The sequence below is a fragment of the Cololabis saira genome, chromosome 13, assembly GCF_033807715.1.
Source record: "Cololabis saira isolate AMF1-May2022 chromosome 13, fColSai1.1, whole genome shotgun sequence".
Lineage (NCBI taxonomy): Eukaryota > Metazoa > Chordata > Actinopteri > Beloniformes > Belonidae > Cololabis > Cololabis saira.
In genome coordinates this window covers 46634916-46658558 of record NC_084599.1, presented here as the reverse complement: position 1 = coordinate 46658558, position 23643 = coordinate 46634916, and the positions used below count along the sequence as shown (strand labels likewise).

General features: G+C 44.0%; 1 protein-coding gene across 4 annotated transcripts in view; it reads left to right on the top strand.

The window, feature by feature from the left end:
- The window catches only part of LOC133458724 (NLR family CARD domain-containing protein 3-like), a 73621-nt gene that overhangs the window by 31887 nt on the left and 18091 nt on the right, over positions 1-23643 (top strand). For 2 of the 4 annotated variants that reach the window (XM_061738927.1, XM_061738924.1), the window contains exons 5-8: positions 5592-5882; positions 6410-6541; positions 8691-10461; positions 10757-10930. In XM_061738927.1, the coding sequence (XP_061594911.1) occupies positions 5592-5882; positions 6410-6541; positions 8691-10461; positions 10757-10930 (2368 nt within the window). The remainder of the gene's footprint in view (positions 1-5591; positions 5883-6409; positions 6542-8690; positions 10462-10756; positions 10931-23643) is intronic. The other 2 variants (XM_061738926.1, XM_061738925.1) reach the window with 1 other exon arrangement.

Here is a 23643-nt window from a genome sequence, read left to right as displayed (position 1 = left end):
TTATGGAAATGGTGAAAGGTACTGCTGTGCTGGAGGATGGTCACTACACCATTGGCTTGCCTTTGAAGAAAAGTGATGTGTGCATGCCTGATAACCGCAAGCTAGTGGAGCAACGTGCCTTGAGTCTGAAACAAAGGTTCCAGAAAGATGACTCGTTTCATGCCGATTACACCGCTTTTATGCACAACATAATTTCCTGCGGCTATGCTGAGAAAGTGCCCGCTGAAGATCTGGCAGGTAGCCATGGTAAAACTTGGTATATTCCACATCATGGTGTATACCATCCACAAAAGAAAAAGATCAGAGTGGTGTTTGATTGTGCTGCATCGTTCCAAGGAACATCACTGAACACACAGCTACTGCAAGGACCCAATCTTACCAGCTCATTGATCGGAGTAATCACCAGATTCAGGAAAGAACCTGTTGTGTTGATCGCAGACATTGAGGCCATGTATCATCAGGTGCGTGTGCCCGCTGGAGATTGTAACCTGTTAAGATTTCTCTGGTGGCCCGATGGGGACTTATCTCAACCCATGGAGGAGTACAGGATGTGTGTCCATCTCTTTGGCGCAACATCATCGCCGAGCTGTGCAAACTTTGCTCTGAGAAAGTGTGCAGAGGATAACAGTGACTCCTTCAGTCAGCATGTGGTAGATACCATCATGAACAGCTTCTATGTGGATGACTGTCTTGTTTCAGTGCCATCTGAGTCTGAGGCTGTTGCTCTGTATCACGACCTTCGAGACATTTGCGCCAGAGGTGGCTTTAAGCTAAAAAAGTGGATCAGCAACAGTCGAAATGTGTTAGGTGCAATTCCTGAAGAGGAGAGGGCTATGGATGTAAAGGAGATGCATTTGGACCGTGACACACTCCCAGTTGAGAGAGTACTGGGTGTGCAGTGGTGTGTGAAATCAGATACATTCAAGTTCAAAGTTTCAATCCAAGATCGACCTTTGACCCGTAGAGGGATCTTGTCCATGGTCAGTTCTATTTATGACCCTCTGGGAGTGCTGGTGCCAGAAGTTCTTAAGGCCAAACTGATCTTGCAGGATCTGTGTAGGAAGGGCTTTGGGTGGGATGACAATGTACCTACACCCATTGCACTGGAGTGGACAAACTGGATACAGGAGCTTCACCTATTGGAGGATTTCAAGGTCAGCAGATGCTTCAAGCCTATGGACTTTGGTGCTGTGGCTTCTGCACAATTACATAATTTTGCAGATGCGAGTGAGGTGGGTTATGGAACAGCCACCTACTTGCTGTTGCACAACATCAATGCAAAGCGTGCAGCGTCCTTGTCATGGGAAAGGCAAGGGTTGCTCCGTTAAAACCAGTTACCATTCCCAAATTGGAGCTAACAGCGGCAGTGGTAGCAGCACGTATGGACAGAGTGTGGAGAAAGGAGCTGCAGATACTGTTGCTTGACTCTGTCTTCTGGACTGACAGCACCTCAGTGCTAAAATACGTCAAGAATGAGACCTCCAGATTTCAAACATTTGTCGCCAACCGGGTTTCGGAAATCCTCAAGGCATCTCGTGCAGAACAATGGAGATATGTGAGCACATTGTCCAATCCAGCAGATCTAGCTTCCAGGGGACTTGGAGTGAAGTCATTCCTGAAAGATGAACTATGGTTATGCGGCCCACAATATCTGTTATTGTCAGAGGAGCAATGGCCTACAATTCCAGACAGCCCAGGAGAACTATCGAGCAAGATGATCCTGAGGTCAAGATTAGCATTCTGGCCAATGCTGTTACAGCGAAAGAAGAAGTTGACTCAGTGTCTCAGTTGATTGACCGTACCGGATCCTGGAATCGTCTGAAAAGAGTGATGGGTTGGGTCTTAAGATTCAAGAATACAATCTTAAGTCTCTGTAAGAAGAGGAGGGAGGTCATGGCACTGATGTCTCACTCCAAGACAGACGAAAAGGAACAGAAGGATGTTCTGAAAAAAGAGCTGCAACGTATCAAAGACTTGCTCCATGGTTCTCTCACTGTGGAGGAGTTGAGAGAGGCTGAGCTGGAAGTAATTGCATCTTGCCAAAGGAAAAGATTCCCAGAGGAGTTTTCTAGCCTACTAAAGAACCAGACTGTGAAACAAATAAGCCACATATACAAACTGAGTCCAGTGATTGATAATGGTGTATTGAGAGTCGGTGGAAGGCTCAGTAGGGCAGCATTGCCTGAAGAATCAAAGCATCCGGTCATATTAGCCAAAGATCTACATATCTCGGACCTCATTCTTAGACAAATACATAAGGAAGTTGGCCACGGTGGAAGAACCCATATGCTGGCAAGGTTACGCCAAAAATACTGGATTACTGGGGCCGGTGTGGCCATAAGAAGGATCTTGGCAAAATGTGTTGTGTGCCGACGGGTTCTGGCAGTGCCCGGCAGCCAACAGATGGCAGACTTGCCACTCAACAGGATTACTCCAGATGATCCTCCATTCACGTCAGTGGGAGTAGATTGCTTTGGTCCATTTGAGGTGAAACGGGGAGATCTAAAGTGGAAAGATATGGAGTGATATTCACCTGTTTAGCTTTAAGAGCTGTGCATATCGAAGTAGCTGTATCATTGGAGACTGATTCCTTCATCAATGCCTTACGTCTCTTCATAGCAAGACAAGGCCAAGTCAAGGAAATTTGCTCGGACAACGGAACCAACTTTGTTGGCACTGATCGAGAGTTGAGAAGATCTTTGGAACAGTGGAATAACTCTCAGATCCATGAGGAACTCCTACAGAGAGGAATACATTGGAAGTTCAATCCTCCAAGTGGTTCCCATCATGGGGGAGCCTGGGAGAGACTAATTCGCTCAATTAGGAAAGTCCTCAACTCTACTTTAAGAGTACAAACTCTGGATGATGACGGTCTTCACACTGTGCTGTGTGAAATTGAAGCTATTCTCAATAGCAGACCAATAACAAAGGCATCCACAGATGCTAACGACTTGGAGGCCTTGACTCCCAATCATCTTCTCCTCCTCAAAGGTCAGCCATCTTTTCCGCCTGGTGTTTTCCAAAAGGAGGACTTGTATGCTGTCCGCAGATGGAAACAAGTACAATACATGTCCAATCTGTTTTGGAAAAGATGGACAAAGGAATATCTACCACAGCTTCAGGAGCGCCAAAAGTGGAATCAAATCAAGCGCAATTTCATTCCTGGAGATATTGTGCTCATTGTGGATGACTCAGCACCCCGCAACTCTTGGATCATGGGGAGAATTGTGGAGGCTGTTCAAGACAAAGGAGGGCTTGTTCGACAAGTGAAGATAAAGACCAGGACAAGCTGTCTGGACAGGCCTGTCACAAAGATTTGTCTGATTCAAGAAGCCGAGGACACCTGATGGACTATAGCATGAACTTGATGTAGGCTTTCTAAGTCAAGACCCTCAGCCTTAAGACACTTACTGGGAGAACCTGCTTATTCAAGGACATTGAAAATGAACTCTTGACATATTTGTAAAAAAAAAAAATCTGAAAAAATGTAAACTGCTCATTTTCATTTGTAAGTATTTTTGCATTGATCACTCTGTGCTGCGATTGTTATTCTGTAATTAATATGGTATAATAATTAGGGGCCGGAATGTAGGAGCAGGGATGTATTGTCTCACCATGTAGTGGGTGTCGGTGTGGAGGCGTGTCTGTGTGGGTGTGTCACTGGGAGAGAGTGGGTGACTGATTAAGATCACCTGCACCTGTAGTGGATCAGTTTTGTTTGTAAGAGTGAGGGTGAGGCAGGTGCCTATATTTTCTGTTGACCGCAAACCCAAACGCAAACGCAAAGACAATCTGAATATAAGGCTGACAGTCTAATTTCATGGAATGGAACAATAAAACCCCATTGAACTGGCAGTACTGGCTTGTATTTTGCTTTGATCGAAGCGTGTCGGACAGATCCCTGCTTTCACTCTCTAAGTGACTAATTAAAGGTTGATAGTCACCAGCAACACTCCAAATAACGCCTGTTAAGAAATTTGATCCGATGTTCCGGGGATCAAAAGCGCCGCCGGTCCGGCCGCAGCTCACGGCCGGAGAACAGACGCGATCGCCGGGTCAAACTACAGCGTCGTCCCGGGGAGAAACCTGCAGCTCTGTGGAGAATTGTCGCTGGCTGAAATAAATCATTTAGGAAGATAAATGTTGGTTTAATAGATGAAATCTAACAGTCGTAGCTGTCACGTTAGTTTGTCTGAATATAAAGTGAAGCTTCATGTTTTTACTAGATAGATAGATAGATAGATAGATAGATAGATAGATAGATAGATAGATAGATAGATAGATAGATAGATAGATAGATAGATAGATAGATAGATAGATAGATAGATATTCATTTATCTAGTAAAAACAGAGAACGTGGAGCTTCACTTTATATTAAGACAAATCTACTAATTACAGACAAAACAAAGCTATAGCTCAACAGGTTGCGTAGCCGACTTCCGTACAGTGAATGCCGGTTCGATTCCAGTCAGGCCATATTTTGCAAATTTCCCCGATGTGGGACTAATAAAGGATTATCTTATCTTAAATGTTGAAATAGCAGTAAAACCAAATTCATTGATATAATGACACAAGGGATGGAAAGGGATTTTAATAAATGTATTGAAATGAACATATCAGTCTATTGAATTTCATTTTATTTTATTTATCTTCTTCTCTCTGTCGAGTAGCTCTCTCTCCATCTTCTCCTCCTTGTCCAAACCCTCTCTCTGCATCTATTTATTTCAGCTCCCGGACAAATTCTCTGTCAAAACACAGCAATGAAAAGTAGTTATTTCATGAAAATACAACGAACTACCGATATATAACGTTGTCATAACACTTAGTTCACTTTTATTTACGTAGCAAGCACGCTAAGATCACTAACAAAAACCTAACATACTATTAAAAACCCACAATTTTTAATCGTTGTCCTTACACTAAATTGAATTAAAAAGGTTATATATTAAAGTTACTTACATTTATATTCCTCCTTCTCCCTCTCCACGGTGTAACTAGTCCTTTCTGCCTTCACATCACATCACTGTCCGATTACAGCTGTTTCCTCAATAAAGCTTTGAGAAAAAAAGAAAAAAGCGCTGCCCGACCGAGGCCGTATTGCATTCTGGGATATAGTGAGCGAGGTAGGCTGGTCTGAGCATGCTGAGGATTTTTTTCCAAATCAGTACAACATCCGGGTATTTTTCGCACACTGCAGATTTCCTTCTGTTCACATACGGCATACTACTTACTACACTTTGGCCAAATCAGTGTATACTTGTAGTACAGTATGCAAATTCGGAAACGGCCACAGACTTCCATTTCTCAACAGCTGCCTTGAATCAGCCAATTGGTGGCCATCTTGCCCTTGGTGTTTTGGGAAACGTAGTTATTTCTGGTACTTCACCATGTAGGGCCAAGGCAAGTAAGATGAAGGAGGAGTCAGCTCCTCCCTTCCAGGTCAGGGACACTTGAGTTTTAACTTCACAGCCACGGAGACCTTAATGAGATGTTCATGTCATCTACGAAACCTTTTGTCCTTTACAACTGATGTTTAGTTTTCTTTCGTTTTGGGTTTCCATCATTCCATGTCTTGTTTACTGTCATTTCAGCTGTTATAAATGGATCAAACACTGAAACATACATCTCCTGCTCAACCGCCAATTATCCAATAAAGTATCTCATCTGGACATTTAACCACAAAGAGATCATCCTGAACCAGACGGGGCATGTAGTCCGCTACATAACTACAGAGAGGTGGAAGCAGTACGTGATGACTGTATCAGAGACAGGAGGTCTCACTCTCAAGCATTTAACTTCAGACCAGACAGGAACATACAAATGTGAACTCAGGGATGAAGAGGAAACATACGTGAAATACACCTTTCTTCACATACCAAAAGGTAAGACTGTTAAAAGTGTTAGAGCCAGAATGAAAATAAGTTATTAAGAGTTTAGTTTTTATTTGGTCATGTCTCATGTTTAATTTGAATATTTAAAAGGAGAGAGTGCTGCCTGTTTGCCTCTGTTCATGTCACAAGTTGAACTGATGGTATGAACATCTGCATGACATCAGTCTGCTGCAGCAGTAAGTTGTCGGTGACGTAGATCGTCAGAGCAACAGTCTTTGACCGTGAATCACACAACTGCACCCATTTCCTGCTATAGATGGAGACTTTTAATGTTGCTAAATTATTCTGTATTATTGGTTTTAGTAAATAGTGGAAACCTTCAAAGAACTCCAGTGTCACTGACTTTAGCTCAAGAACTGGTCATAAATCAATAAAGCAGATTTAAGAAACTGCAGCTACAAACAGTAACAGAGTTGTGAAGGTTCATGTGTGCTGTGATCTGTTGAGACTCGGGTTCAAATCACTGACATCAAAAACACAGAAACTGTCATTTGAATTCTTGTGTTTTTCTGTTGCAGACCGGAACAGAGTTACTGTAGGAGTGGTGGTTGTGCTGCTGGTCTTGGTTTCTGGAGTCCTTGGTTACAAATACAAAAGGATGAAAGAAAGGACCAAGAGGAGAAAAATAGAAGAAGAAAAAATAGAAGAAGGTAAAGATATTGTTGTCGATACTTTGAATGAAGTTTTTTCAGACTGATACTAGTACTGATAGATGGAGCTAAACTTCTGCTGCGATACTTGATACTGACATTAAATCTGACGTAGTAGAATTGAGATGCTCTCACCATGTCAGCTGTATTTATTTTTAATCTTGTCCAAGGAGTGTACGTCGGCCAAAACGATGATGGGAATCGCTGGCTTGTGTGGCTTAGCTGCTAGCCTGGTTGGTTCTGCCTATGCCAAGCAGAAACTCACGGTTGTATGTGCACCTTTGGACTTACGACGCGATAAGGGCGGACAGGAACACTTTGATAGACAAAGGAAAATACATATTTAGTGCGAACTGTCCACATTTGTTCTCTAACATTTTTTATGGTCAAATGAAGGAAATTAGCTTCACATCCTCGTTATAAATACAACCAAACTGTAACAACGCCTTGTGAGATTCATCGTCAAAAGGCAACTTAAAGGGAAACATGTTCATTTTACACATGTAGCTCTAAATACATGTTGGTGATTCTACGTCGTTCTGTAGCAGGGTGGATGCTACGGGGGCCCGCCCGAAGGATGGAGAGACACAGAGTTTCATGCAGACCCTTTATTCAAACACCAAACACCGCCAACACACAGTGCACAAGCACCTCCGCATGACAGCAGCTCCTCCGACCCCTTCGCTGCTGTCCGGCTCCGCCTTATAAGGCAGGCAGGGTGGAAAGAACCAGCCACTCAGGCGGATGGGACACAGGTGCGTGTCCCATCAACTTCTCCACCCTGCCACAAACACAATTAAGGATCAGGGGCCTCATTTATAAAGCTTGCGTGCTACAAAACAGGGCTTGAAAGATGCACACGCCATCTTCTACACAAAGGTTGGGATTTATAAAAAAAAAAATAATGGGAAAATGTGCGTATCTCTACGCAAACTTTGATCCTAGCACACGAACATTTTGAAGATATGGGGAACTGGTGAGGCGGGCGGTGAGGTGGTGAAATGAAGCCTGATTCATGTCATACTTTTAATGTCATCACATATCAGACTTATAGATCCATTACACCCAAGCCGGCAGTGTTAGACACGCCGTGCCGGGAACCACCTCATCACCCACCGCTTCCAACTGTAGAGTGACTGAGGACATAACAAAGAAGTCCAATGTGCCTTTTCCCAAGTTGCTGTTGAAATGTATATGAATAAACAGATAAAACTGTACTTACTGCTCTCCTCTGTGGTCTCCACCAAATCAGTGTCTCTTTCCCTCTCCGACACTACACCACAAACGCTGGCCGTCCCAAGGATGGAGGCTATTCTGGTGTCCAGCGGTGTGGGCTCGGGTGTGCACCGGCCCCCACCTGTCGAAGCTCTGATGGTGCCGGGCCACTCTCCTCTTGGCCTCCACCTTCAGATCACACCACTTCTTTTTTATTTCGGGCACAGATCTGTCCGTGGCACTCACAGTCTTTACAACAGCAACGACGTGCTGCCACTCACTCGCTTTCTTTTTGTTAGTGATGCCACGACTGTGACCACCAAATAATTTTTTTCCTGGCCTCCACCTCATCCACAACATCATCCATCTCAGTCTCCGTGAAATTTTGCTTTCTGGTCTTCCTTGCCATGATTTTTGAGTGTAAAACACCATTGATCAGCAGGCTCATTTATATGCAAAAACAGTCATGAAGAAGTTTGCATTGACCATTCATGGTATGAAGTGGGCGTGTAGAGGGCGGGATATGAGGACAATTCACCTGCGCAACCTTCCAGGTGGACTGTGATTTATAAAGAGAACATTGCATGCAGATGTGCGTGCACACGGTTTTATAAATCAGGATTTCTTTGCGCGCGCGTCATTTTCGGCTTTTGAGCACACTGTACACTTTTAGTATGAATCCTACACACTCTTTTACAAATGAGGCCCCAGGGCTCTACTGCTAACATCCTGGTACTAGAAACCCAGATGTTCTTGTCACTTCCACATCCTGAATGTTCAGAGGTGTTTTAAAAGCGATATACTCAATATTGGACAGCTCTTCGTAAAGTTACAGCTGATCAGGGGATGTTCAGATCTTGATTTTTTTTAGACTTAAATTGTTGAGTGAACTTCATAAAACACTAAATCTCTGTCTTTATGTTCTTTCATTAAGGTACGTCAGTTGAAGTTTGTAAAAAGCGGCTGAAGTCTAAGCTGAAGGAGAAGTACCAGTGTGTTTCTGAGGGGATTGCTAAAGCAGGAAAGAAAACCCTTCTGGAGCAGATCTACACGGAGCTCTACATCACAGAGGGAGGGACCGGAGAGGTCAACAAAGAACATGAAGTCAGACAGATTGAAGCAGCTTCCAGGAAACCAGACGGAGCAGAAACAACCATCAGACAGGAAAACATCTTTAAACCCCCACCTGGAAGAGATGAACCAATCAGAACGGTGATGACGAAGGGAGTGGCCGGCATCGGGAAAACAGTCCTAACACAGAAGTTCAGTCTGGACTGGGCTGAAGGCAGAACCAACCAGGACATCCAGTTCCTGCTTCCATTCACCTTCAGACAGCTGAATGTGCTGAGAGAGGAGAAGTTCAGCTTGGTGAAACTTGTTCATCACTTCTTCTCTGAAACCAGAGGAATCTGCAACTTTGAAGAGTTCCAGGTCGTGTTCATCTTTGACGGTCTGGACGAGAGTCGACTTCCTCTGGACTTCCACAACAATGAGGACCTGACTGATGTTACAGAGTCCACCTCAGTGGACGTGCTGCTGACAAACCTCATCAGGGGGAACCTGCTTCCTTCTGCTCGTCTCTGGATCACCACACGACCCGCAGCAGCCAATCAGATCCCTCCTGAGTGTGTCTCCATGGTGACGGAGGTCAGAGGGTTCACTGACCCCCAGAAGGAGGAATACTTCAGGAAGAGGTTCAGAGAAGAGGAGCAGACCAGCAGGATCATCTCCCACATCAAGACATCACGGAGCCTCCACATCATGTGCCACATCCCAGTGTTCTGCTGGATCACTGCTACGGTCCTGGAGAACGTCCTGGAGAACGTCCTGGAAACCAGAGGGGGAGGGGGGCTGCCCAAGACCCTGACTGAGATGTACATCCACTTCCTGGTGGTCCAGGCCAAACTGAAGAAGGTCAAGTATGACGGAGGAGCTGAGACGGATCCACACTGGAGTCCAGAGAGCAGGAAGATGGTGGAGTCTCTGGGAAAACTGGCTTTTGAGCAGCTGCAGAAAGGAAACCTGATCTTCTATGAACCAGACCTGAGAGAGTGTGGCATCGATGTCAGAGAGGCTTCAGTGTACTCAGGAGTGTTCACCCAGATATTTAGAGAGGAGAGCAACCTGTACCAGGACCAGGTCTTCTGCTTCATCCATCTGAGTGTTCAGGAGTTTCTGGCTGCTCTTCATGTCCATCAGACCTTCATCAACTCTGGAGTCAACCTGCTGGAGGAACAGAATAACACAGAGACTGACCTCTATCAGAGTGCTGTGGACAAGGCCTTACAGAGTCCCAACGGACATCTGGACTTGTTCCTGCGCTTCCTCCTGGGTCTTTCACTGGAGACCAATCAGAACCTCCTACGAGGTCTGATGAAACCAAAACAAAGAAGTTCCCAGAACAATCAGGAAACAGTTAAATACATCAAGAAGAAGATCGATGAGGATCTGTCTGCAGAGAGAAGCATCAACCTGTTCCACTGTCTGAATGAACTGAACGCTGGTTCTCTGGTGAAACAAGTCCAACGGTACCTGAGGTCTGGACATCTCTCCACAGATGAACTGTCTCCTGCTCAGTGGTCGGCTCTGGTCTTCATCTTACTGTCATCAGGAGATCTGGAGGAGTTTGACCTGAAGAAGTTCTCAGCTTCAGAGGAGGCTCTACGGAGGCTGCTGCCGGTGGTCAAAGCCTCCAAGAAAGTTGTGTAAGGACAAACACGGACACATCTGTTTTAGTTACAATCACATGTTCTTGGAGGAAACCAGTTAAATTCACTGTTCAACTAAGTTCAGGTTCATGTGGGACCAGTTCTCCTCAATGATTCATCTCAGGAAACTTTACATGCAGAGAAGAGAAAATTAGCGATAACTATGATCAATATTTATTGATTATTATTTGAAATAAACAGCATTCATTAATATGATATAATTTATTTATTTGTTAAATGGCATAATCACCTTTTAAATGACCTCCAGATTTCTTTTTAATCTCCTCTGCAGGTTGAGTGGCTGTAACCTCTCAGGGAATATCTGTCCACTTCTGTCCTCAGTTCTCAGCTCTCAGTCCTCCAGTCTGACAGAACTGGACCTGAGCAACAACGACCTGCAGGGTTCTGGCCTGGAGCAGCTGTGTCCTGGACTGGAGAGTCCACACTGTCACCTGGAGTCTCTCAGGTCAGAATCCACCACGTGTCCAACCGTTGACCTATAGAACTGTTTGGTTGTTTTATTAGATCCCCGTTAGCAGTTTCTCTGGGGTCTCATCAGAATCTTCAGCTGAATTACAACATTATCATCAATTCAAATACATAAACATAATGCTCACATCTCAGAGACAACAGACACTAGGATACCTGCTCAAAGTACAAAACTAACAACATTATAATCAGCACAATGGCATTATGACTATACATTTCCTCTATTTAAACTCAGGAATTACATGTTCTCATCACACTATCAAACAAGATATTAAGAAAACACTAATCAATAGCTCTACATGTGTTTTGTGGATCTGGAGAAGGCATTTGAGAATCAGCACCTCCAAAACCAAGGCCATGGTTCTCCATCGGGAAAGGGTGGCGTGTCTTCTCCGGGTGGGTGGAGAAGTCCTGCCTCAGGTGGAGGAGTTCAAGTATCTCGGGATCTTGTTCACGAGTGAGGGAACGATGGAGCGGGAGATTGACAGATGGATCAGTGCAGCGTCCGCAGTTATGCGGTCGATGTATTGGACCGTCGTGGTGAAGAAGGAGCTGAGTCGAAAGGCGAAGCTCTTGATTTACCGGTCGATCTATGCACCTTGGCCGGGTTTCCCAGATCAGTTAAGTAGTTCTTAACAGCGAAAGACTTCTTTCAAACCTTCTTAAGGAGCCTGTGAAAGAAAATCGCGTTTCCCAGAGTCGCTCTTAGCTTAAGTATCTCTTTCATTAAGAAGGAAATGTAAGATGCTGCTGACCCAGTCTTTACAACCATCTTAGTGAACAAAGACTCACAGATCCAGGCGCGTCAGGCAAATCAATATCACACCAAGCAATGAGATATTAAAACAATGCACCCCGCACAAATTTTGATCTATTTTATACTTTAGATTTATATTGTTTAGCATTTATTGGTGACAGCAAAGGGGGAAAAAAAAGAAAAATAAGGAATAACAAGTGTGTCCCATATGCTTTATGCATTACGCACAAATAAAACGATCATCATGAATATCATTTATTTGATAATTTGGCTGCTATACAGCATGTTCTCGCTGCAAATCAACCGCGTCACCGTGCGCGAAGCAGAACTGTTTATGAACGCATTCGTGCGTCAGCACTTCAATCCCCTGGACGTGCTGTCGGACCGGGCTGTCCAGGCAGCTGTGACACCGATCCTCCTGCCCGAGCCCGAGCACCTCTATGTGTGATGACAGGGAAGCAGCAGCTGAACGGGATCCTTTGATGAATCGTTCATTACAGTCTCAAATATAATCAATGGTGTCGGTTTATATTAAAGAATCTTTTTGTCCAGAAGAAAAAAGAGCGAAGACAACGACCCATAACTATTTTCTTCTCTTGAAAAAACCCACCTGCACCGCGGGGTTAAGGATAAAAAGACGCTACAGTGCGAGTCGGGATGCAGCGGCTCAGAACAGCAGTGGAATACGTGCGAGGCGGTGCTGATCTCCGCAATTAGAAGCCCTCTATAATTGTAAAAAGAATTTCACTTATCACGGGTTCTTTTTGGAACATAACCCCTGCGAAAAACCATTGTAGGAACAAAAAAGGCCGCTGAGGCCGCTTGCTGACGCGTCACTCAAAAAAGGTAAAAATAAAAGTCCGTTGAATTGGTGCTTAAACTGATCCAGGTTTATTGTAACAGAAATATCACTTGGCAGCAATCGATTATTATAGTGCAAAAATAAAATAACAAACAATGAATATTTACGTGGCTGAAGCAAAGCAAAAACGGTGACGGTCAACAAAAAATATATCAGCCTACCATATGAACGCTTTCGTTTGTCTTCCACCCGCCACCACACAATCAAACCAACCAACCAACAAATTAAAGCCACACCTATAAGCCCCAACGTGATGACGTAACACAAGTATAATTTCAACTTATTCATAACTTAAACTTAAAGTACCATTATAATTGAGCAAATCAAGAATGTTATTTTTAGCTGCTACAATACCGGCCCCTAATTATTATGCCTCAAACCATAATAATTACCAATCTAACAATAATAATAAGTAAAGCATACAACAAGAGACACACACATAAGTACATTTCAATATTAAACAATCTATTATGGAGATCTTCTTTCTTCTTTGCACCCAGTCAGTGAATAAGAGGAATCTTCATCTTCACTCTAAATCAGTAAAGAGTCCATAGCGTATGTACTGTGGTGTAGTGTATGCAGGGGCAAAAGTCCAAAAAATAAAAATAAACACCAAGTCCATCTGGGCTTTTCAAAGTTCTTCTGCCTCCAGCAAAAGACAAATCTTGGTGATCGGCCTGTTCAGGAATCCAGTCTTGGTCTTTATCCGAACATGGCAAAGAGTCCTTTTTTGTCCAAGATGGTCTCTGCAATATTTCCAGTCAACCAGGTGTTTCGAGGTGCTGATTCATCCATTATGACCACGATGTCTCCTGCGGCTGCTCCACGCTTAGGTCGACCTTGTGTGGTGATGATGTTTCCAACATCAAGCTCAGCCAATTCCTGAGCTTCTTCTCTCTTCGTTTTGATTTTTTTTACATTTCTCAATAGATGGCAGGCCTTTGACACCAAGATCTTCAAGCTCCTTCTTTAGAATAGCGACTTCAGCTTTAATGGAACGGCAGTCTCCGAGCAGCTTCTTATAGTTTCTTTTCCCCCCACACAGGGCAATGTAGCGTTTGAGTCTAACAACTGATTTGGGATCACCCTTCTGCTCTCTGGCACCAGCATCTCTTTTTCCTGTTTTCCTCCTATTTTTCTTTTTGCTGTCTTTCTTTTCCTCCAAAGAAGATGAATCCGAGTTCGAATCATTATTTCTCTTCTCCTCTGAGGCTTTGTTTCCTTTTTCACTGTCAGATGTGTCACTGTTATCCGTGTTGTCATTCTTTACTGACTTGTCTTCATCACTCTCATTGCTTTCCCCTTCTGGTGCTTTCTTTTCTTTGCTTGCTTTACCAATTTGTGTCTTTGTAGCAGGTACTTTCTTTTTCATAATTTGCTTTGGACTGTCGTCGTTATTCTCATCCTCTTCTTCTGGTTTATTAGTGTCCTCATCTGTAGACTTTTCTTCGTTTTCATGCTCCGTTGGTATTGCTGCCCTGCGAAGTCGTCCTCCAACTCTCAACACATTGTTTTCCAGGATGGGGTTGAGTTTGAGAATGTGGCTGGTCCCCTTGATGTATATTCCTTTCCTGACACACGAGATTTCATCTGCGAATCCTTTTCTCTGACAAAAGCAGATTATCTCCATTTCAGCAGCCGCCAGTTCCTCCATGGTGAGACGAGGGTTTTCCTGAGTCTTGAGATTTCTTGTGTTCCCTTGTTGCAGGTTTCTCTGATGGATGTTAGAGTGAAGTTGAGCATGAGCACCAGTGTTTTGTTTCCTCTTTCTGCTGAGATGCAGAAGAAGTCCTTTTAGTCTGAGCATCCATGCCACAGCTGTTTTCAGATGAGTCCATGATGAGAAATGGTGGATGAAGTGTGTTACTGGATCCACTGTGTCATTTGTTACCCGAGTGGCATTTGCAGTAATGCTCCTGACTTCAGTGTCTTGAGGTGAGATTTTTTCCAATCCATCAGGATTTTGAGGCCAATCCTCCTGAGGCTGAAGAAGAAATTGAGGTCCATTCAGCCATGTTTCCTTTTTAAGAAAAGTTGGGACTCTTAAACCTCTGGAAGCCATGTCTGCTGGATTGGTAGCAGTGTTGACATTTCTCCACTGTTGTGCGTCTGAGACTTTGTGAGTCTCTTCTTCTTTATCTTCTAGGACACACTCGGGAAAGTCATTCCTGAGCTGTTGCTCCCACAGTCCATCCAGTTTCACAACTGATATCCTATTCATGCTGACTATTGATTGGTCCTGAGCATATTCAGTCCCTTTTCCTAGTGGTCCATTTACTGTCCACCCGAGCATAGTTTTTACAGCATAAGGTCCATTTTCCACACTCTGGACAACTTCCAATGGTTCCAGAGCCTTTGGCACATCTGAGCCAATCAGCAACTCTATCTCAGAATCAATGTCAGGCAGATAAACATTCTTGAGATGAGGCCACTGTTCAATATCTGTTTGGTGTGTGATGTTTCCTTGATGCACAGGCATATTCCTTTGAGTGTATATATCTGGAAGGTCACAAAAGTAGCTGCTATTTAATCCAGCAACTTTGATGCCTGAAACAATGTTGGTTCCAACAACCTTCTTCTGACCCATAGTTCTCAGTAGGATACTGGACCTTATTCCTAGGAGCCTTAACTTGTTCATCAGTCGCACTGTACAAAATGATGCAGTGCTCCCTGGATCAAGGAATGCATACGTATGCACTATTGCATTTCCTTTCTTGGCTTTCACCTGTACAGGCACAATTGACAGTTTGCAGTTGTCCTTGCCGGCCCCAGTAAGACCACTGGTTTGCACAGATGCTACAGCAGTCCTTTGAGTCATCTCCTTTGCCTCTGTTTGCTGTTTGTCCATCTCCTTTCTCCTTTGGTGGATATGCAACATCCTAGGGTGTTTTAAATCACATATGTTGCATGTAAGTCGCTTTCTACAGTCTCTGCTGAGGTGCCCTTTACACAAACAGCCGAAACACAATCCATTTTCTCTTAAGAATGCAATCTTCTCATTATGCGTTCTCTTTTCCAACTTTGAACACATATCCAAAACATGTCCACCATCACAAAACAAACAGCTTTTGTAGGTAAGCAAACTTTTCATTTCCTTTGTGTCTTTTTCATTTTTATCTTTATCTGCAGGTGTCACTGTGGTGGCAAATATACTACTTTTCACTCTGGGTTGAGGCTGTGATTGGGATCTCCTCACATCTTTGCTCACTGCAGGGAGGTCTTTAATGTCGCCAAACACTGGGTCTGTCAAAACCTTCACTTGTCTTTCCAGGAATTTCACCATGTCCTTGAAGATAGCTCTGCGATTATATTTTTCCTGGAAATCACACACTGCTGATCTCCATTTGTCTCTCAGTCGATAAGGGAGTTTCCTCATGACAATTAGCATGTTGGAAGGCATGTCAAGTTCTCTCATGTAATTTATATCTTCCATAGCATTACAACATCCTTTAAGAAAAAGAGTGTATGCTTGAAGAGCTTTTGTGTCATCTGGTTTTATTGATGGCCAGGAAAGAGCTTTCTCCATGTAGGCTGTAGCGATCTTGTGCTCATTGCCAAAATGTTCCTGAAGTAAAGACTTTGCTTCTCTGTACCCTCTGTCCGAGTCCATGTGCAGGCAGCTTCTTACCATCTCCCTTGGCTGTCCTCTTGTGTGCTGCTCTAAGTAATATAGACAATCTCTGGAGTTCTCACTTTTGCTCTCAATGCTATATTCAAAGGTTTTGATGAATGTCTGATATTGTAGCGGGTCACCATCAAAAACTTGAATTTCCCTCTTTGGCATCGAGGAAAGACATTGTTGTTGAACTAACAATGCAGTTATTTCATTTTGCTTTTCCAAAACTGTAAAAATGTTTCTCTGTTCACACTCACCACTGCTTGAAGTGCAAAATAGGAGGTATTATTTTAGCAGATGTTTGTCTGATGAAGTTATTGTTAAATTTAGGGAGGCCATTGCTTATCTTACGACAGTGCGAAATAGTGATGTAGTCGAGGCCAGTGACCTGGGTTCTACCTCTGCAGATGTTGATTTCCTTGCTAGTAACACTGCTGATTTGTTGCATTCAGCTTTAGATGAAGTTGCTCCTTTGAAAAGGAGGGTTTCTAGCCACAGGAGCTTAACTCCCTGGTATAATTCAGATATCCGCATGTTGAAACAAAACGTGCGTAAAATGGAAAGGAAGTGGTACTCTTGTAGATCTGTAGACTCTCATCGTGAATGGAAAGATATTCTAATAGTATATAAAAAAGCCATTCGCAAAGCCAGAACAGCTTATTATTCAACGTTGATAGAGGATAACAAAAGTAACCCACGTTTTCTGTTCAGCACTGTAGCCAGGCTGACAAAGAGTCACAACTCTGTTGAGCCGTGCATTCCTGCAGCTCTCAGTAGTGAGGACTTTATGAGCTTCTTCAACAGTAAAATCGCGAGAATTAGAGAAGAAATCAACCAGCCGGTTGTAGGTGTTTCTTCAGCTTTAGCGACTTCCCTAGGCTCTGACTTGTCTCTAGACTGTTTTGATCCTATAGACCTCCCTGAGCTGACCTCACTCGTTAATAGAGCTAAGTCAACCACATGTATGTTAGACCCCATCCCGACTCGACTATTCAAACATATTTTTTCTTTTATTGGTACGACAATACTGGACCAAATTAACTTATCCCTAAGTTTAGGATATGTACCACAGGTTTTCAAAGTCGCAGTAATTAAACCTTTACTTAAAAAACCTTCTCTTGACCCAGACACCTTAGCTAATTATAGACCAATTTCCAACCTTCCATTTGTGTCTAAAATTCTGGAAAAGGCAGTTTCAAGCCAGTTATGTGACTATTTGTATAGAAATGATCTGTTTGAAGTCTTTCAGTCAGGGTTCAGAATGCATCATAGCACAGAGACAGCACTTGTTCGAGTCACGAATGACCTCCTTATGGCCTCAGATAAGGGATTAGTGTCCATACTGGTTCTACTGGACCTCAGTGCTGCTTTTGACACTATAGATCATGGCATTTTACTGCACAGGTTAGAGCATGTTGTTGGGATTAAAGGGACAGCTCTATGTTGGTTTAAATCATACCTATCTGACAGGTTCCAGTTTGTTCATGTACATGAGGTTTCTTCAGAACAGTCAAGGGTCTGTTATGGTGTTCCGCAGGGTTCAGTGCTAGGGCCAATCTTGTTCAGTTTATACATGCAGCCGTTGGGAAGTATAATCCAGAATCACGGCATACAATTTCATTGTTATGCTGATGATACGCAGCTCTATTTGTCTATGAAGCCGGATGAAACAGAACCGTTAGTTAAACTTCAGGCATGTCTTAGGGACATCAAGGACTGGATGTCCAGAAATTTCCTGCTTCTAAATTCAGATAAAACAGAGGTTATCATTCTTGGTCCAGAGCATCTTAGGAAGGGATTAGATGGTGTTGCGATGGCTTCCAGTGCAACTGTGAGAAATCTTGGTGTTATTTTCGATCAGGATTTGTCGTTTAAACCATATGTCAATCAGGTTTGTAAAATAGCCTTTTTCCATCTCCGTAATATTGCAAAGATTAGGAAAATCCTCTCACAGAGTGATGCAGAAAAACTAGTTCATGCGTTTGTATCTTCTAGACTAGATTACTGTAATGTGTTGTTAGCAGGATGTCCAAGTAATTTGCTGAATAGGCTCCAGCTGATCCAAAATGCAGCAGCACGAGTACTGACAGGAATTAGCAGGAGAGACCACGTCTCTCCAGTGTTAGCGTCGCTCCATTGGTTACCCGTAAAATTCAGAATCCAATTTAAAATTTTATTACTTGCGTATAAAGCCCAAAACGGCTTAGCTCCGCATTATTTGCAAGACCTGATAGTGCCTTATGTTCCTGTCAGAGCTCTCCGTTCTCAGAGTGCAGGTTTACTCGTAGTTCCTAGAGTATCTAAATGTAGATTTGGAGGGCGGGCGTTCTGCTATCAGGCGCCACTACTATGGAACCAACTTCCAATCTGGGTTAAGGGGGCTGACACCACCTCCACCTTTAAAACTAAACTTAAAACATTTCTGTTTAGTAAAGCCTATAGTTAGTGTTTAGTAAACCTCTAGCTGGTGTTGGTAAATCTCTAGGTAGTGTAAACTTTAGTGTGTCAGAGTCGCTCCTGTGGTTTCTTGTGCTGGCCCCCCCTTCTCCTCCCTTTTCTCTCTTTTGTCCATGTTGCAGCATCCTTTGCCGGACACCGGAACCTGCAGTGTGGGAGTGAGGGGGGCAGGGTAACGGCCCCTTTTGGGCGGGGGAGAATGTTCGTCCCTCAAGACTCCTCTCCCTGGCCCTGCCCCTTCTCAACCTTTCCCCGACCCTGCACCCCAACCTGGGACTTGATGATTGGGCCGGAGCTTCGGGAGCTGCGTGCTGGCCTGCGGTCCCCACCCCTGGTCATCCCGTTGCTGGCCCCCCCTTCTCCTCCCTTTTCTCTCTTTTGTCCTGCAGGTGGCCGTGGGTGGCTTGTAGCTTGCATTACGGAGCACAAGTCTTTTCCTGACCCTGCACCCCAACCTGGGACTTGCTGATTGGGCCGGAGCTTCGGGAGCTGTGTGCTGGCCTGCGGTCCCCACCCCCGGTCATCCCGTTGCTGCTTCCACCTGCCTGCTGTGCTGTTGCCGTCCCTGACCCACCAGTCTGGCCCTCGGCAGGAGGGTCCCCCCTGATGAGCCTGGTCCTGCTCAAGGTTTCTTCCCTCCTAAAGGGGAGTTTTTCCTTGCCACTGTTTGGCTTAAGGTTTTTCTCCCACTAGGGGAGTTTTTACCTGCCATTGTTTATGTAATAACTGCTCGGGGGTCATGTTCTGGGTATGGGTCTCTGTAAAGCGTCTAGAGACAACTCTGTTGTATTAGACGCTATATAAATAAAATTGAATTGAATTGAATTGAATTGCTTAAATGAGGTAAGGTGCCTGGAGATGTCACATGATCATCTGCACTCCTAATGCCTGCATGGAGTGTGATGGGTTCCGTAGTGGAAGGTTGCATTTGAGTTGCAGCTCTGTCTGTTGTTCCAGGTCCTTTAAAGGTTTGTGGATTGATGATACCTTTCTCTGTGATGATTTGTCCTTGTGGATGCAAGTCTTGTGGTTTAGGCTCCGAAGATTTTTTCTTAGCATCATGTGTTTCTTTTTCTACTTGTTTCTTTTCAAAATATGACATCATTCCATCAGACGCTCTGGATGGTTTGCTTTGAACACTTGAGCTTCTTGCAGCTTCCATCACTTGCACTTTTGCCATGTTAGCAGCAATGTCCGCTTCCAGCTCCAACAGCTCCTTTTTCCTCCTGAACAACTCCTCTTGCTCCTCCAAAGCATGTCTCTGTTTCAGGTGTTTCTGTCGTACAACTAGGGCAGCCATATCAGCTTCAGCTTTAATGCGTAACGATGAAGTACTTGAGCTTGCTCTAGAATGCTTGCTTGACATGTTGCCTCCAACGTTTGACACACTGTCACCTGGCTGAATTTCTTCTTGCACGTCAGATGATGGTTGTGAGGTTAACTGAGGAGAGGTGTTGTCATCAGTCTCAATTTGGGAAACATTGACTTTAAGTTCAACAGGTGCTTCTGCAAGTAAGATGGGAACAGTGTCTGTGTCTGCAGCAGTTGACATGGGCAGTTGGGGTGCAGTCACATGACCTGTTTGCATAGAGAGTGTTTCAGAAAGTCTTTCAGGGTGTTTTTCAGTCTCAAAAAGCCACATTTTTACATCCTCCACAAAATCATTATTTCCTTTGGTTATGCGTTTGAACCAGTCATTTTGGGTTTCCTGATCCTCTTTGGGAAGCAACACAACAACTGACTTGTGTGCCGTCTTTGCCTTTTCATATAGCTGCATCAGTGTTTCCAAATTGGATTGCACATACTTTGCATTTTCGTCATTTCTCATGAGCTCTCTAACTTCGCGTGTGAGTCCTTTAAGTTTTTTCACCGCTGCCTGACGCTCCGCTTGAAGTGTATCAATCTTGTACTCCAGCGCTTTAGGTGTAAGCCAAATCGTCCGCCTCACCTTCACTTCATCATCCGCTCCATTAGCCTCAGGCGTTTTGACATTTTCCATCATGCATACACAGCTCACACTCCTAGTTCATGCAATCCTTCAGTCCACTTCAGCACAGTGTCACAACAATCCAAAAAAAACAGTGTTTAAGATCCGCGGACTTCAGCGCATCCAGCGCGCACAGACAACCAAACAGTCCACTTCAGCAGCATCCAGCGCGCACAGACATCAGCCAAACAACAGTCCACTTCAGCTGCATCCAGCGCGCACAGACATCAGCCAAACAACAGTCCACTTCAGCAGCCACGGTGCCACAATAATCCAAAACAGTTTTTAATATCCGTCCACTTCAGCGCATCCAGCGCGCACAAACATCAGCCAAACTAAAGTCCACTTCAGCAGCCACGGTGCCACAACAATCCAAACAGTGCTTAATATCCGTCCATTCCAGCGCATGCAGCGCGCACAAACATCAGCCAAACAAAAGTCCCCAATGGACAAGCGACATCCGATCCGTTTTCCACACTGCGTCCAAACTTTCAGCAAACGTATACGGAAGGAATAAACATACCGCTTCTCATGGCTATGATGCGCCGCCGCTTTCCAAGACTTTCTCCTTTTCCTTTTACGCAGCAGTCGGCATTGTTGTCAGCAGTCGGCTACTCCTCGCAGCTGATTGTCAGAGAACAGCTGATTGACACGTGAGCGGAGCCGTGAGGAGCTGCTGCTGTGTCAAAACTCCAAGATCCAAAGTGTTCATAGATGCGGATATTTTTTGTTGACTAAATGTAGGAACAAAAAAGGCCGCTGAGGCCGCTTGCTGACGCGTCACTCAAAAAAGGTAAAAATAAAAGTCTGTTGAATTGGTGCTTAAACTGATCCAGGTTTATTGTAACAGAAATATCACTTGGCAGTAATCGATTATTATAGTGCAAAAATAAAATAACAAACAATGAATATTTACTTGGCTGAAGCAAAGCAAAAACGGTGACGGTCAACAAAAAATATATCAGCCTACCATATGAACGCTTTCGTTTGTCTTCCACCCGCCACCACACAATCAAACCAACCAACCAACAAATTAAAGCCACACCTATAAGCCCCAACGTGATGACGTAACACAAGTATAATTTCAACTTATTCATAACTTAAACTTAAAGTACCATTATAATTGAGCAAATCAAGAATGTTATTTTTAGCTGCTACAACCAGGGATTGCTGTAATTCCACGTTGCGATTTGCGAAACTCGCCTTCTCTTGGCTCATGACCGTCATGTTTTTGAACGCACACACACGCCCACCACGTTTCCTCCCGGTCTCTGCGTGTGGGGAAAAAAAGCCTCACTGTAGCCAGAAATAACGGAGTAACGCACCGTTTGGATGAAAAAGGGTCATTGAATTATATTTATCATCTTAATTTTTCATTATAACGCACAGGCAGCAGGGAATTAGTGCGTTAGGCAGCAGTGCTGCGTGTGAAAATACGCTGATAGTGATCGGTGATCGATTTGCCTGGCATCGATTGATTTGGTTTCAGAACCGGACAGCTGCTCCAAAGAGCTTCTGAAAGAGCGAAACTAAAGGACGGTGTTAAGAAGTCATCTGGGAAACACCCGTATCTTAGGGTTCTCTCTTAAGTGAAACCTTCTTTGAACCTCTCTTAAGTCCTTAAGAGAGGTCGGATCTGGGAAACCCGGCCCTTATGTGTAGTGATTGAACCAACGTCTTCAAATGAGGTACTTAAGACTTCCCAATTTAGTTCACTATGCAGCCAGGTAATGTCCAGAATAACCAGGACAGGAGGCAAATGAATCGCAAAAATAGTTTACTACAAAAATAACTTAAATTTAAAAAGGGCAGGCATCACATACATTAGGCAAAAGCACACGTCATCCAAATGACGGCAAGGGGATAAATAGAATCAGCTCACGCATTCAGGACCCAATAATTCAAAAAGAAACCCAAACCAGTAGAGTAACAACGCCACTGCACTCTAAGGAATCACTCGCACGGTCTCAAGGTTGGGTTTGCACTGCAACCAAAATATAAGCACACAAAACAAAAGGGATCACTAAATGTTAGTGCGATAGCTTCCCCCAAACCGGCGGCCACTAAGGCGCTGTCTGGCACCTGGTAAATATTGCACTTAGCCCAACTAAAATTAATAACAAACATAACAAAAAAAAAATAAACTAAGAAAACAAGAAGGCCCAAATGAAAACGAATTATTAGGAGGAGAAAAAACAGTGACAGTCACTTCTCTCGCAGACAGTCCTATGAACACAGACATGAGTGTTAAGTTTTGTTCCACAAGTTAAGATACAATACTTAAATAAAATACGCCATTCGCTGTACCTTCAAGTAGCTTTACTAGCACCCAGACCAGCAGTTATTTTTTTGTCAGAGACAGATACTAAAACAACATAAAACACGTTTTAACACCACAAAATTCAATGCATTCACAGTTAAATAAATATAAAGTGCATGACGTACAATCGTCAACCTCACACAATGTCCACACTGTCCTGCTCAGCATGCAGATGACTGGAGGTTACACCAACGTCAGATTCAGCGCCTTTACGGCGCTGAATCTGCCCCAACTGCTGCCGCCGCTTTTCTAGTAAAGTAAATGTATATCCTATAAAATAATGTTTTTAATGCAGTACATTGTGAATAAAATATTATTTTCCTTCAAATCACGACCTACCACAACAAATGTTTGGCGTGCCTTGTGCTGCGTGTCTGCACATCCGCGTGTTGTTCAGGTGAGAGAGAGAGAGAGAGCGCTGCTTCTGCTCTCCCTTTAAAGGCTCCCCAGGGTCCTAAAATCATCCCCGTTACATATGGTCATGAACTTTGGGTAGTGACCGAAAGGACGAGATCGCAGATACAAGCGGCCGAGATGAGTTTCCTCTGCAGGGTGGCTGGACGCTCCTTTAGAGATGAGTTTCCTCCCTTAGAGATGAGTTTCCTCCCTTAGAGATGAGTTTCCTCCCTTAGAGATAGGGTGAGGAGTTTGGTCACCCGGGAGGAGCTCGGAGTCGAGCCGCTGCTCCTTC